Source organism: Oryzias melastigma, unplaced genomic scaffold, assembly GCF_002922805.2.
Source record: "Oryzias melastigma strain HK-1 unplaced genomic scaffold, ASM292280v2 sc00351, whole genome shotgun sequence".
Taxonomy (NCBI): Eukaryota; Metazoa; Chordata; class Actinopteri; order Beloniformes; family Adrianichthyidae; genus Oryzias; species Oryzias melastigma.
Window position 1 is genome coordinate 16,085 of NW_023416949.1, and position 14,612 is coordinate 30,696.

At 36.9% G+C, this 14,612-nt stretch overlaps 2 protein-coding genes across 2 annotated transcripts; both read right to left on the reverse strand.

The window, feature by feature from the left end:
• On the reverse strand, nucleotides 1-4,259 carry LOC112140556 (sialic acid-binding Ig-like lectin 14; the record flags this gene model as incomplete). Its single annotated transcript, XM_024263552.2, has 7 exons — nucleotides 4,091-4,259; nucleotides 3,468-3,557; nucleotides 2,162-2,569; nucleotides 1,741-2,061; nucleotides 1,486-1,567; nucleotides 1,336-1,405; nucleotides 1-69 (listed from the first exon to the last, which is right to left on the reverse strand). Coding segments are annotated over exons 1-7 (1,074 nt in total), but the record flags the coding sequence as incomplete, so codon positions are not given.
• Nucleotides 4,260-7,003: 2,744 nt separating this feature from the next.
• Nucleotides 7,004-10,023, reverse strand: LOC112140561 (hemicentin-1). Its single transcript, XM_024263558.2, has 7 exons — nucleotides 9,960-10,023; nucleotides 9,539-9,859; nucleotides 9,174-9,461; nucleotides 8,389-8,919; nucleotides 8,179-8,290; nucleotides 8,024-8,093; nucleotides 7,004-7,896 (listed from the first exon to the last, which is right to left on the reverse strand). Exons 2-7 carry the CDS (start codon nucleotides 9,837-9,839, stop codon nucleotides 7,537-7,539), a joined length of 1,662 nt encoding a protein of 553 aa, XP_024119326.1. The 5' UTR covers nucleotides 9,840-9,859; nucleotides 9,960-10,023; the 3' UTR covers nucleotides 7,004-7,536.
• Between the last annotated feature and the right edge of the window lie 4,589 nt (nucleotides 10,024-14,612).

Consider the following 14,612-nt stretch of genomic DNA (forward strand, 5'->3'; position numbering starts at 1 on the left):
CTCACTTCCATTCTCAGCTCCCTCTGTGAGGCAGTTTTGATAGTCAGCTTCCGCAAGACGATCACGGATCTGTGAAAAAACAAAGAAAAAAGCTTGTTCTTTAAATCATATCATTCTCTTAACCCTGAGTGGCTTGTAGACGTACCATTAACGATTTCCCGATAGTTTCCTGCCAACTACAACAGTCATGGGCTTCTCTCTATGAAAGACAGTCTGGTCCATTCTTTGACATAATCTTCTCATCTCTCCTCCTGCCTCCTGGTACTGTGCCTTACAAGAAGGCTTTCACTACGCCATCTTATCACATATAAAGGTCCATGATTTACAAGCGTACAAGAATATTGAAAGACAAGAGTCATATTTTTAATATTACAGGAAGATAAATCTGTCCTGTCAGAAAGTTTTCAGTTTTGTAAGTGCTGAAAGTTGACTGCAGAGTTCCGGACAGAATTTTTTTGTTTGGATCCATCATCTGGGATGATGGCACTGATATATTTAAAACTATCAACAGCTTCCAATTTTGGACCCTCTACTTTAATGCTTTGCTGGATGCTGTTTGAGTTGTTGTTCATGAGTTTTGTTTGTTCTGCAAGGATCTCCATGCCATAGATCAGTGATGTTTTGTCAAGGTGCTCTACCAGAGTGGCCAGTTCCTCCTCTCTGCCCACCAAGATGTCAATGTCATCAGAAAGTGCTGACTGGTCCTTGGTGGTCATCAGCCTTTCCAACTTCAACGGGTGTCTGTAACCATTCACCTTTGTTGCAATTCAGTAATACATCACCTGTGACGTGGTCATAGATATTTTCAATTACCTTGATAAGCATTTATATTGCATTTCCTCATGGTAGCCCACAACCCACTGTGCCATACCCTGTTAAATACTTTTTGAAGTCAGTAAAGACATGGTACAGATCTTGTTGGTGCTTCAAATATTTTTCACAGAATTCTCTGGTTTAAGATCTGTTCTGTTCTGTTCCTTCCTGACCTGTTATTCCACAATACTGATCTCTGATTGTGGTTTCACCCCGTTCAAAAGCACCTCAGCATGACATGGCTTATGAGACTTATGGAGTGATTTTTCTGGCAGAATTGCTGGTTCCCTTTCATTGGTGGTGTGATAACCAGTGATTGTGTGCAGCATGTTGTCCATGCTCCTGTTCTTGTTGCATCCCTGCTTTAAATTTAACTTTAGAAGGCTAATTTATTTTGGTATTCTAAATCACTTTAAACTATTTTATCCTTAAGACAGAGAATCATTCCAGATGGACGCATACATTATTTTGTTTTTAGTAATTTATACTAGAGAACAAAGTTTAAGCTCCATGAAATCATACCAGGGGGTCGTCCTGACAGGCCACCATTTCTAAAGCATCTTGCAAATTATCAGTCCTCTTCATTTTTTTCCTGCAAATAAAAACGTTAATGTTGCAGTAAATGAGAAACTGTGACAAAAAATATATATATATAAAACGGTATTACCATACCAAAAGATGGAGATGATCAAACAGGATAATATAACTAATGTTGAAACTCTGATCAAAAGAGCAACCATGCTTTTCTGTTTGACTGTGAGGACCGACACACACAAAAAAAATCTTTTAACAACATGCTATTAGAGTTAAAATGTTCTTTAAAAAATCAACACAATAGTATGTGATGGACTCACACATCACTGTCACAAACCATTCAGAACACAGTCATCAACAGAAGAAGAGGAATTTAGAGTGTGAAGTTCTCACAGTTGACGTGCAGATTGACTGTCTCCTCGGTGGTGGTGTTATCACTAAAGCGGATCCTGCAGGTGATGTTGGAGTTGTGGAGTTCAGCTGTGGGAATGAAGGTCAGAGTTGAGTTGTGTCTCTGTGTGACAGCAGTCAAAGTCTCATTCTTGAAGGCAGTGATGCTTCCGTTGATGAGAGGGTCTTTTTCTGCTGCTCCTCTCCACATCCAGCTGATTCCAGGAGGAGACGTAGAGCAGAGTGCAGGAGCAGAGCAGGTCAGGGTGGTCTGATGTCCCTCTGTCAAATCAGGAAGAGTCATTGTAGGTTTCTGCCTGAAACCTGCAGGAAACAGAACATGTTTAGTCAAGAGGAAGACAGTTTGAGGAAAAAAATACTTTTCTACTGATTTAATGTCTGCTTTTACTGTAGTTCGTCTTACCTCCAACATTGACAGACGTTCTCTTATTAAATGTAAATCCATCCGAGGCCCTATCACTATATCCATTTACTCTGAGCTGATAGAATCCAGAATCAGACTCTCTCAGATCACTGATTCTGATGCTACAGTTCTGATGATTCACATCAGGATCCAGGAGTGACACTCTTCCCATAAATTCTGATTTATAGGGGGGGGTGTTTTTGTTGGTGTGGAAGATTTTTTCAGAGTGAAAGCATATTTTGTTGGATTCACATTTAAACCAAATTAAATGTTGAGGTTTGAAGTAAGAAGGAGTCGTGAAAGAACACGGTATCACAACACAAAGTCCTGGTTCTGCTGTGATTTCATCATTACTGACAGTGATGCAGAATTCATTAGAACAGAATGGTTCTCCCAGAACTGAGGCTCCTGTCATTGAAAAGACGTTAAAAAAAAAGATGTTAGGAAAAGTTTCTGTTCTTTGATCTTTTTTTTTTTTTACATTGACACTCATTGTACTAAAAATAATGGTCAGCAGGTGACAGCATTGTGCCACAAAGAAAAGTATCTAAGAATAATTTTCAAGTTAAATATGTTTTATATCCATTTTACAAAAATAACCAAAAATTATTGTTACAATGGTGTTTTTTATTTGTTGATGTAACAATTGTTCATTACAAAACAAAAAAAATGGCAATTGTTTTTATTTCAGGTTTTTAACTTTGTGTCAAAGATAGAAAACCTTTTATCATAATTAGAAAAGCTGTAAATATGACTCCTTAGATTATACTAAATGTATATCGTTATATAAGTGTGAAAATTTCACATGTATTCCTAGAAGTTTAACTGACACAAAGAAATGCTTCTCTGCATTTCATTTCTTAGAGAACAACTATATGTATAAGTAATTGTTCTTTGTTTTGCTGCTGGTATAGAATAAAAAGCTAAATAAATTCTTCTCATCCTCTTACTCTTCATGACCCTTCAGGAGTAATGAACACACAACCGCTTTGTGGTCCAACCAAATAAAGGAAGTGTGGCTGCAAACTTTCCACTTAAGCATTTCCTGCTTTTTATTAGTCAGGTCAAAAGAATATTTGGATTTTCATCATCTTATGTGTTTAGATTTATCATGTATTTTAGGTTGAGATACTTGATACCAGAGTTTTCTTATAATATTGTGTTTTTAGAGCAATTTCATTTTTAGCTGAATATTTTAATTAATAGATCATTTTAAACTGAATGAAACATTTTATTGCAACATGAACCGACTTATTCCATTCAGCACAATCACAGGAATCTGGGAGGAAGAAAATCTTCTTCATACCTGCAGAAGAACTGATGCTTCTCCCAGAGAAAATCAGACTTGTCCAAAGCAGAAGAAATATTTTCTTGTCCATGACTTCTTTCAGAGAAACTTTATTCAATCAGACGCAACAAGAGGCAGAAACAGAAGCAGTTAATGTCCAGTTTTGACACTAAAGCAAAATATAGGATGTTGCATGTTCAGTTAACATACAGGAGCAAAATCAAAGAACCAAAGATGGATTTAAATGAAGGAGATTAATGATCAGCAAACTAACTGCATCGCAACAGGAACATGTTTATGACTAATATTTGATTTAACATAATCTAAGTTTATCTAAAATATGAATACCAAAGTAAAATAAAATATAGATATTTTGTTTAATGTCTATTGTTTTTAATTAAACAATAAAAAAAATCTGATAAATGAAGAAAATTTGTTTTTCTGTCTCTTCTTTTTAACTTTTTAAACAATGATAAATTCATATTCATCACATTAAAGTTTTGCCTAACTGAACACATTATTGAATCGAAGATATTAAACATCAATAATAAAAGCCCAGCTAACTTTTAAAGTACAAGTTCAACAGTTACAACATTTTTCACAATGTCCTAAAAAAAAGAAGTTTAAATCAGAACTCTTACCTTTAATAAAATAAGTCATTAGTTTATATCCCATGAACCATCTGCGTGTATTTCTACATTTGGAGCAACAATAAGTCTCTAAAACATCCTTCAACTCTAAAAACACTTTAAACAGAATAAGTGTTTCCTCTCACACCCTCTGTGTCTCTGACGATTCTTCTAAAACTGTAGTTAAGATGAAAAAAGAGAAGTTAAGAAAGTTGCATAAATATCTTCATTGGTCTTTTTTCCTCATCTTACTTTTTTGAGTAATCTATTGGGAGGTTTCCTGGTATGACCCAAGACATAGCTATCCTTTCTTAAAAAAATACTTTCTAGCTCCTTTGTTCCATTTTTTTTCTCACTTAGAACAAATATTTATTTGCATAAAATGCTTTTTCATCCAATATTTTATATAACAGGGACTACTTTGAGGAACTTTTACTGAACCTGTTGGGAAACTTAGCATCAAGCTAAAAACATGTAAAATGACTGTATAGTAAATTCATCCATCTTCTTTCTTTTAGGTAGCAGTCCTAACAAAGATCTCCAGACATTTTCGTTCCTACAGCTCCTATGTGGGAATCTCAAGGAGCTCCCAGACCAGCCCAGAGTCTCTCCAAAGTGTCCTGTGTCTATCCTGGGATATGCCTGGAACAACTCTCCAAGTAGTTCTAACCCAAAATCCTCGCCACAGGCAAAGGTTGGGACAAAAATCAACTGGTAAATTGAGAGATTCGCTTCACCTTCACAGAGAAGATGGTTACATTCCTCCCAAGGAGAAAGGGACTGGATACCCTCAGTACGGTTTCCAGGACACCCCAATGACAGAGCACCTTTCACAGGAGAGCACTGAGGATGGAGCTGAAGGCCGTTTTCATATCCCCAAAATGCAGTGGCGGGCCCTGCATTTCACACCTAGGCCTTCAGTAGTGCTCCATCTGAATCAATCCAACCCTCATTAACTATTTTATGGCAATAAAACTTCTACTGCAGGTACAGCTGCCACACACACACCAAAAGCATAAAAAATAACCTGATAAAATTTCAATATTATGTAGGGAGATAGCAAAATTTTACTCACCAAAAATCCAGATTATTTAAACACAAAATCCATCCTTTCTATCCTCAAGAAGATTTCAATCACTCTGTCGTGCAGAATCCATGCGTTTCGCAGATGGAAAGTGTTCTGTGGCTGTGATAAGCTGGAAAATGTTCTGGGATTCCTGAAGCATCTTGTGGTCCAGGAGGGAGACAAAAATCAGTTTTTGTGATCTTGAAATCTGATCTGTGTCTGGAAAATAATATTGTCGGTAGTGCGCGCGAGGATTTTGCGCTGCACCTCTTCGTGAGCTCGGAGCGCCCGCGGTGCGTTCAGGGGCCTCGTAGATTTCCTCGTATCGGCTTCTCTTCCGCTCAACGGAGTCACGGAACTCCTTTACCCGTGCCAGACAAAACTGTGCCACAACTTTACCCAGACATTCATTTTCCACCAAAAATCAGAGGATGAGACGCTTTCCACTGGCAAAATCTTCAAACCTGACACGCCGCTCCTCGGCACCTGTGTCCGTCACATAACGCTGAACCAGAGCGAGCTGCGAGCTATCCAATCAAAGTTCGTGAAAATGATGACGTTTCCGTGCGCCTGCTAGCTGGCCTTCGTGTCGCCTAGTCCAAATCTGATTGGTTGAGGCAACAGTTTGGTCGACAATTATTGTATGCTACAGGGCCCGCAGAACTGATTGTGAAGGCCTCCGGGCAGATTTCTTTGACCCTAGCAACAAATGGTGCTGCAATGTGATTGGTTAATGCTTAAATAGGAAAATACACGTCTGGAAGCAGCGCAACCAGGGAGACAGCAATGAAAGGACGAAGACAGAGCATTTGGAATTATAGAATACGTATTCACGGAAATAAATAATAATTCATATCAGTCTGTGATTCAGATATTTTTAGGCCAGCAGAGAAGGTCTTGCAGGCCCTGATGGCCCGCCACTGCCAAAAATCCAACTTAATAAACAATAAACAGAATATTGATACCTCAATGTTACTAAATGCAGAGGTATATATAAACAACACTAACATTTCAAAATTAACAAACCATCAAAATGTCATTGCAAAATTGATTCACTTTCATACGATTCATATTCTGTCTTTTTCTTTCAGCTACTACCAGAAGGGGGCGCCACAGCAAGTTATCCAACCTGTGGGTCTCCTTCACTCACAGCAGCTGTCCTCAGCTATGTCTTAATTCCCTCCCTACTTCCTAACAAATGAAAAGACTTTCCTGGATTTTAAAAGCAATCCAGGCACCATGCTCACTACTTTTTTTTTTTTTTTTTTTGTTTTTTTAACAGCAAGTACGACATCACCGGTTTCCCAAAATGAAACTAATCAATACACACATTCTACCACAACAGTTTATGAATCCGCTGTCTATTTGCAAATTCTTTCACTAATTAGACCACTATATAGTGGATCTAGTGAGCATCGATGCACACCTGTTTTTCGCATAGAATTCTGGGAAATTTCTAGAGCACTTGATTTTGGAATTGTAGATTTGGACAGTGCTACGAAATGAGAAATGCACTCTATAGTGGACTAAGTAGTGAAGACATTTGGACATAGCCGGTTCTGTTACTTATATCATGATACCTGCAGAAGTAGGGAGTAATACTCTAAAGTTACCACAGAGGAGTTTACATTTACCTGAGGGTTGATGCCAAGTAAAACTAACAACTAACAATATATATATATATTTTTTTTGTGTAAAGTGGATGAAACATGATAGGGCAAGAAAATATGACAGCAAGAATCACAATTATTAACAAACTCTATTAATATTCAAACAGATGTAAGGTTTGTTTACATTCATCTGACTTTGATAGCATAACTCTGCTCCACTAAATAGGATTTTTTTTTGTTCTATTGACCTTTTTTTTTTTTTTTTACCTTTTTTGCTACTTTTAAAAATAACAATAATAACCTGCCTCCCTGTAAACTAACTTGGTCTTCTACATCTTCTTCCCTGATATATTTAGTTTTTGAATTAAAAACTTTTAAACATTACATTTGTTTTGTTATTGTTAAAAAAAATTACACAAATTTCAATATTCTGTCTGCAAAAAAAATAGTCATTGGTGGAATAAGCTGGCTGCAGATGACAGATGCCAACCATCCATCCATTTATCCATCTTTAGAAGCTGCTTAATCCATTTTGAGGTCAGTTGGTTGCTGGAGCCTGTCAAAGCTATTATTGGGCAAAGGCGAGGTACACCCTGGAAAGGTCGACAGTCTGTTGAAGGGAACACAATCTCACACCTGAGCAATCTTTACAGTGAGCAATTAATCTATGAAGCAAGTTTTTAGACTGGAAGGAAGCTGGAGTGTTCAGAGAAAAAACATGCAAAATCCAGACATAAAAATCCCAGCTGGGATTTAAACCATTGAGGCAAGAGCAACAGCCACTATACAACCTCACTGCCTGCCTCTAATTTTGACCTATCATTCACTGAGGAGTACACCGCCTCTTCCTCCGCCTTTTCTGACACACAAAGAAGAGTTTTATCGCCCTCTTCCATCTCCGGTTCCTCCTCTTCAGCTGCATGTTTCTCCTCCTTTTTCACTTTAACCTCAGCATATTCTGTGGCTGCTGTCTGCAGCTCCTGTGTTCGCTCTTTCCTCTTCAGCCGAGAGAAATCGATGTTGGCGTACTCCACATCTCCAGACCCACTTCTGGGTTTAGAACCTCCTGTTGTCACAGCTCCATTCTCAGCTCCTTCTGGGATGCAGTTTTGATCCTCTGTTGCTGAGAGACTATCATGGATCTGTGAAAATAAATAAATACATTTTTTAGCTGTTGTTCTTATATCCATGTTTTAAAAGTCAAATAGAACCATAAAATGTCTTATTTATATTGGTAGAAATCTGAGTTTAAGCTCAATTAAAACATACCAGAGGATTCTCCTGACTTCCAACCATCTCCACAATCTCCTGCAAATTCTTAGTCCTCTTCAACTTTTTCCTGCAAAAAAATTGTTTGTATTAATATTGCAATGAATAGCAAAAAATAAATAAATAAAAATAAGGTAATTTAGGACATTGCATACCAGCAACTTATGATCAAAATGCAGCATAAAGCTGATACAAAAACCCCGATCAGAAAAGCGATGATGGTTTCTGGTTTGGCTGTTTTCTCTAAAATACTTCCAGACTGATCTCCTGTGAGAAGAAACATAAAAACAGTTTTAAAACATAAATTCTAGAGTTAAAAGTGTCTAAATATCGACTTTTTCAAAGAAGCATAAGAGAAAACATACCTTCTTTTTCAGAGAGGATGTCTTGAATTGTGAGTTTTTCTGTTGACTCTCCACTCTCATTGCTGATGACACATTCTGCAGAGACGTTGTCCTGTTTTGTTGCTCTTAAAGTCAAAGAGCTCCTCACAGTCTGATTTGACACATTGGTGGTGATCCAGTACTCAGAGTGGAGGCTCAGCTGGGGCCACTTTATGTTGGCTACAGGAAAACCTTGACTGATGCAGGTGCAGGTCAGGACGTCTGAGCGGCGCACACATGCGGATCCTTCCAGCATCACCGTCACATCCACGTGAACCGTCTCAGTCCAGTTCTGGTGATTTGCAGCACAGGAGTACCTCCCAGAATCCTCTGCTGTCACATTAGTGATGATGAAGGTGGCTGATCCATTGTGGTCAGATCCATTGAGCAGGTTTGACTGAGGTTCAGTCCACACAGCAGGAACAGGAGGGAAACTGTCAACACTGCAGGTCAGATTCAGAAATTCTCCTTCCTTAACAATCACCTTCCCAGAAATCTGAGGTTTTCTTATATCTGTGGAACACAGTTTACAATTTATTTAGAGAGCAGAAGGAGAAACACGAAGCTATTGCCTAATTATACATGTTCTCAAAATAAAGTGTTAAAGTAGAAACTGCTCATTTCACAATGTCAAGCAATTTCCTGTTGAAGAAGTTATTTTGACTCTTTTTAAGTTCTCCTAAAAAAAAGGAATACACCTAAAAACAACTCCTTTCATTGCATTAAACTCTTATAAAAATCAATACTATAGTATGTGATAGACTCACACATCACTGTCACATTGACTTCATCTTTGATTGTGTTGTTCAGATGCTTTGATGTGCAGATGTACAGTCCAGCGTCCTCTCCAGTCACTTTAAAGATGAGCAAAGTGCTTCTGTCCTCCTGCAGGTAGATGGCAGTGTTGTTGTGCAGAGCAGCTGAAGTTCTGATCAGCTGATTTGTTTTGGATCCAAATTTAATCCACTGGATTTCTGCTGGAGACACACTTGTCATGCAGGTGAGGTTTAGAGTCATGTTCTCTTTCAAATCTGCATTTCCTGTGATTTTAACATCTGAAAGAGAAAGAAACAAACAATTCAGAACACAGTCATCAACAGAAGAAGAGGAATTTAGAGTGTGAAGTTCTCACAGTTGACGTGCAGATTGACTGTCTCCTCGGTGGTGGTGTTATCACTAAAGCGGATCCTGCAGGTGATGTTGGAGTTGTGGAGTTCAGCTGTGGGAATGAAGGTCAGAGTTGAGTTGTGTCTCTGTGTGACAGCAGTCAAAGTCTCATTCTTGAAGGCAGTGATGCTTCTGTTGATGAGAGGGTCTTTTTCTGCTGCTCCGCTCCACATCCAGCTGATTCCAGGAGGAGACGTAGAGCAGAGTGCAGGAGCAGAGCAGGTCAGGGTGGTCTGATGTCCCTCTGTCAAATCAGGAAGAGTCATTGTAGGTTTCTGCCTGAAACCTGCAGGAAACAGAACATGTTTAGTCAAGAGGAAGACAGTTTGAGGAAAAAAATACTTTTCTACTGATTTAATGTCTGCTTTTACTGTAGTTTGTCTTACCTCCAACATTGACAGATGTTCTCTTATTAAATGTTACTCCATACGTCTCTCCATCCCTATATCCATATACTCTGAGCTGATAGAATCCAGAATCAGACTCTCTCAGATCACTGATTCTGATGCTACAGTTCTGATGATTCACGTCAGGATCCAGGAGTGACACTCTTTCAATTAATTCAGATTTATGGGGTTTTGTGTTTTTGTTGGTGTGGGAGTTTATTTTAGAGTCAAAACATCTTTGGTTGGATTCACATTTAAACCAAACCAAATGTTGTGGTCTGAAGTAAGAAGGAGTCGTGAAAGAACACGGTATCACAACACAAAGTCCTGGTTCTGCTGTGATTTCTTCATCACTGACAGAAATGCAGAATCCAGAATATCCAGAACAGAATGGTCGTCCCAGAACTGAGGCTCCTGTCATTGAAAAGAAGATAAAAAAATAGTCAGAAAAGTTTGTTATGTGATCAGTCAGCCTTTTTTCATAGACACTCACTGTACTAAAAATAACAGTCAGCAGGTGACAGCATTGTGCCACAAAGCAAAGGATGTAAAAATGAATTTGCATGCTCGAGAAATAATTTCATAAAGATGAATCATAGGCAGCAACAAAGGTATTTAAAAACTTTTTCAATGCTGTCAAAAATGTTATTTTCAAAACAGAACAAACCATGGTAATTGCTTTTAGTATTTTAGGTTTTTAAACTCCTGTTAAAGTTAGAAGTTTTCATAGTGTAGTAAACATTACTCCACTCAGATTTTACTGCATTTAATTGTATTTTGTTAAATAAATATATGAAAGACTCACATGTAGTTAACCAATTCAGCTCAAAGGTAAACACTGAAATGTTTGCTGGATTCTGGATTTTACTTTGTTGGGAACAACTATAAATATAATCATTTGTATTTGGGGTTTTGGCTGCTGTTGTTAAATAAAAAGCTGAAGAACTTTTTTGTTGTTCATGAACCTTCAAACACACACAGGCGTGAGCGCACACACACATCGAGCCTGCATAAAGGCTCAACCGCACAACCGCTTTGTGGTTCAACCAAACAAGAGGAACTCTGGGACACAGAAGCATTTCCAGCTTTTAATAGTCAGATCAAAATGTTTGTTTGATTTTAATTACTGGTGTCTTATATGTTAAGATTGATTAAATATGTAGTTTTAAAGGTTTGAATCTAATACAATTCAGACTTTTATGTGTTTATAAGATTGTGGCCTTAAAGGTGATCCCTTTTTCAGTTTATTATGTATTTCAATCAAATTTGGAGAGAGAACTGGAAAACTGTCGAGGTGATAGATCTTGAGGGCCAGGATAGGGAAGCCCACTTGTACTACAATATTAAACCAACTTAGCTCAAGTCAGCATAATAATAGGTCTTGTAGTTGGAAGGAAGAGGATCTTCTTCATACCTGCAGGAGAACTGATGCTCTTCAAAGAGAAAATCAGAATTGTCCAAAGATGAAGAATCTTCTCATCCATTACTTCTTTCAGAGAAACTTTCTTCAATCAGATGCAGAGAAAAAGCAGAAACAGAAGCAGAGAATGTCCAATCTGACAAAAAATATATATACTTTTATGATTATATTCCTTTTAATGGCATCTAAGGACATGTACACTATAATGATTTTAAGCAAAGTATAGATGTTCTGTTTAATATCTGTTGTCTTTAACTAAAGTATAATACAATTAAGAAAATTAATTGATGAAATGAAGACAAGGTGTTGTTTCTGTGTCAACCCTCTTGCTTTGGTCATTTTAGACAATTAACATGAATAAGTTCATGAGAAATCAGTAATAAAGCATATAAATCAATCTTAAAAAAAGAGCAAGTTCAGTCAAGGTACTTTTTAGGATGCCCTAAAAAAAAGCTTACTTATCAGAACTCTTACCTTTAATAACAAAACCTTTAACTTTGTTCCAATGAGCGATCTGCATGTACTTCTATGTTTGGAGAAAGAACAGGTCTGTAAAACATCCTTCAACTCAAACTCAAAAAATATATTTATAGAACGTTTACTGGTACCACCAAATAGGTTACACTATTTTTTTAAAAAGAAGAAAAAGAAGAAGACTTAACTATCATGCATGTTCCATTTTGTGATGTCATTCTAAACAAATATCTATTTGAGCGTAATATTTTTAACAACCAATATTTAATACAAGGTAACTACTTTAAGGAACTTTTCCTGAATCTGTTGAATCTTACTTGCTCATTAACCCATTACATAAAGCATTTTCCTGAGATATTTGTTGTTGTTTTAAAATGCACAAATCATATACTGAACAGAGAAATAAAAAAAAAGTGAATCAATGTGTGGGTAAAATAAATATTTCTATCAATTTATTGTCCTTTGTTAAACAATAATAAAAAGTAAAATTAAAAGGAAATGAAAAAAACGAATGAAAATGGTGACGAGGGGTTTTTGTCAATCCTCTTCTTTTGACTGTTTTAGGGAACTTTCATTTATTTAAAAATTGGTTTTCATAATAATAAACTCTTGAATAACATGAACTCATTATTGAGGGATACTACTTTGAAGAGGTATCAAACATCAATGTTAAAACCCAACAAGCATTTAAAGTCCAACAAGTTTAACTCAGATTATTTTTTTCAGGATTCCATAAAAAACATCTTAAAATGTACTGATCAAAACTCTTACCTTTGTTAATAAAATAATTTAATTTTGATCCAATGAGCGATCTGCATGTGTTTCTGCATTTGGAGCAAAATCAAGTTTATAAAACATCCTTCAGCTCACAAAAATAAAGACTTTAAACAGGATAAGTGTTTCCACTCATACCCTCTGTGTCTTTGACAAGGAATCTAAAACTGAAGTTAGACAGAAAAAGGGGGAAGTTGGGGGAGTAGCTTGAGTACTTTTATTGCCCCTTTAAGGTAAAAAGAAAAATTAGAGAAGTATAATAATTAGTTTTATCACCTCTATTTTTTCATCTAACTTTTTTTAACTACTTATTTAAATGAAGTTTACTGACCAAACCCAAGACATACAGTGTAGAAAATAATTTGAACTGTATTTCACTGTATTAGATATTCTTAGATAGTCCAGGATACTTAAGTACAGAGACAATTTTCAGTTCCTGTTTTTCCAAAAACACACCTGAATGTTTGATGTCCTGTGCTTGTTTTGTGATCAAACCGTTCACAAACAGTTTGAGTGGTATTTAGTTGAAGGCACTTATTTAAAAAGTCACTCATTTACAGGAACCAGAGCTGAGGTGAGAACAGAAGCTGCTTCTTCAACGCTTCTTGCACCAGTGAAGATAACAGCATCATCACCATACATTTGAAATACAACATTATTACATGAATTTGATAAATAATTTATATACATAGAAAATAGCAGAGGTCCAAGTATTGAGCCCTGAGGAACACCAACAACAACATCCATAAAATTATCAATGCAAACACATTGTTTCCTGAATTCCAAATATATTTTATCCAAGGAAAAGTTAAAATATGTTATTTTAGACTGAAGACTTTCATAATTCACTATGTCAAATGGTTTCTAAGATCTAAAAATTCAGCACCAACACAAGTCCTAGTGTCCAACATTTGTTTTTTTTTTTTATGAGTAGACATTTGAAAGAGTGTTGAAATGAATCTAAAAATAAAATGAAAGACTGTCAGTTTCCTTTTTGGTGATTGAACCTACAAAATCAGAGAAGTTTTTCAAATACTCTCCTGATGAGCAGATCAAATACTTTCTTTTTCATTTTTGAATAAATTTGATTCAAATATGTTCAAAATATAATACAATCAATATTGAGGTACACTCTCCAGATAATTCTATTTTTAACAGGAACTCAACATTTTTATATCTTTAGAAAATATACCAATTCTTAATGTGAATTCAGTTTGATAAATGAAATAAAAATAAAATATAGGCCACCTCTGCAAACATCAGGAGGAATTCTGGTCCACTCTTCTTTACAGATGAGTTCTAAATCATTCTGTTGGATCGAGGTCTGTAGACTGGTGGACCAGTCTAGGACCTTGATATGCTTCTTCTTCTTTATCCATCCCTTGGTAACCTTAGCTGTATGCTTTTGGTCATTATCCTGTTGAACGATCCATCCACAACTCATTTTAAGATTCCTGGAGGAGGGAAAGTAAGGTGGCTCCGTCCATCCACATGTTGAAGTGGATTGATGGTCATGTTCTTGCATTTTGTCACAATTCCATCAACAGTTGTCATCTTAACTTCCAGCTTCTTGCTGATGGTTTTGTAATCTATTCTGGTCTTGTGTAGGTCTACAATTTTCTCCCTTAAATCCACTGAAAGCTCTCCTGTCTCTCCGTGTTGGAGAGTTTGGAGTCTGGCTGATGGACTGATCCTGTGGACAGGTATCTTTTCTCCAGGTAATTAATAAACACAGGTGTCTTCAATTGAGGCAACAAGATGATTAGGAGAGTCTATCACCAGTAAGGCTTCCTGGACCCCACAATCACAGAACACCTTACCTTCCCTCCCACTCCCATAAACCCTCCAGCACCCACAGAAGGTCTAGAGATAGTCCACTCTTCCATGACCAGGATGGAAACTGCACTGTTCCTGAATCTGAGGATCTGATATCAGCTAAACTCTCATCCAGTGCTCTGGAAAACTGTCCAGGGTAGACTGAGGAA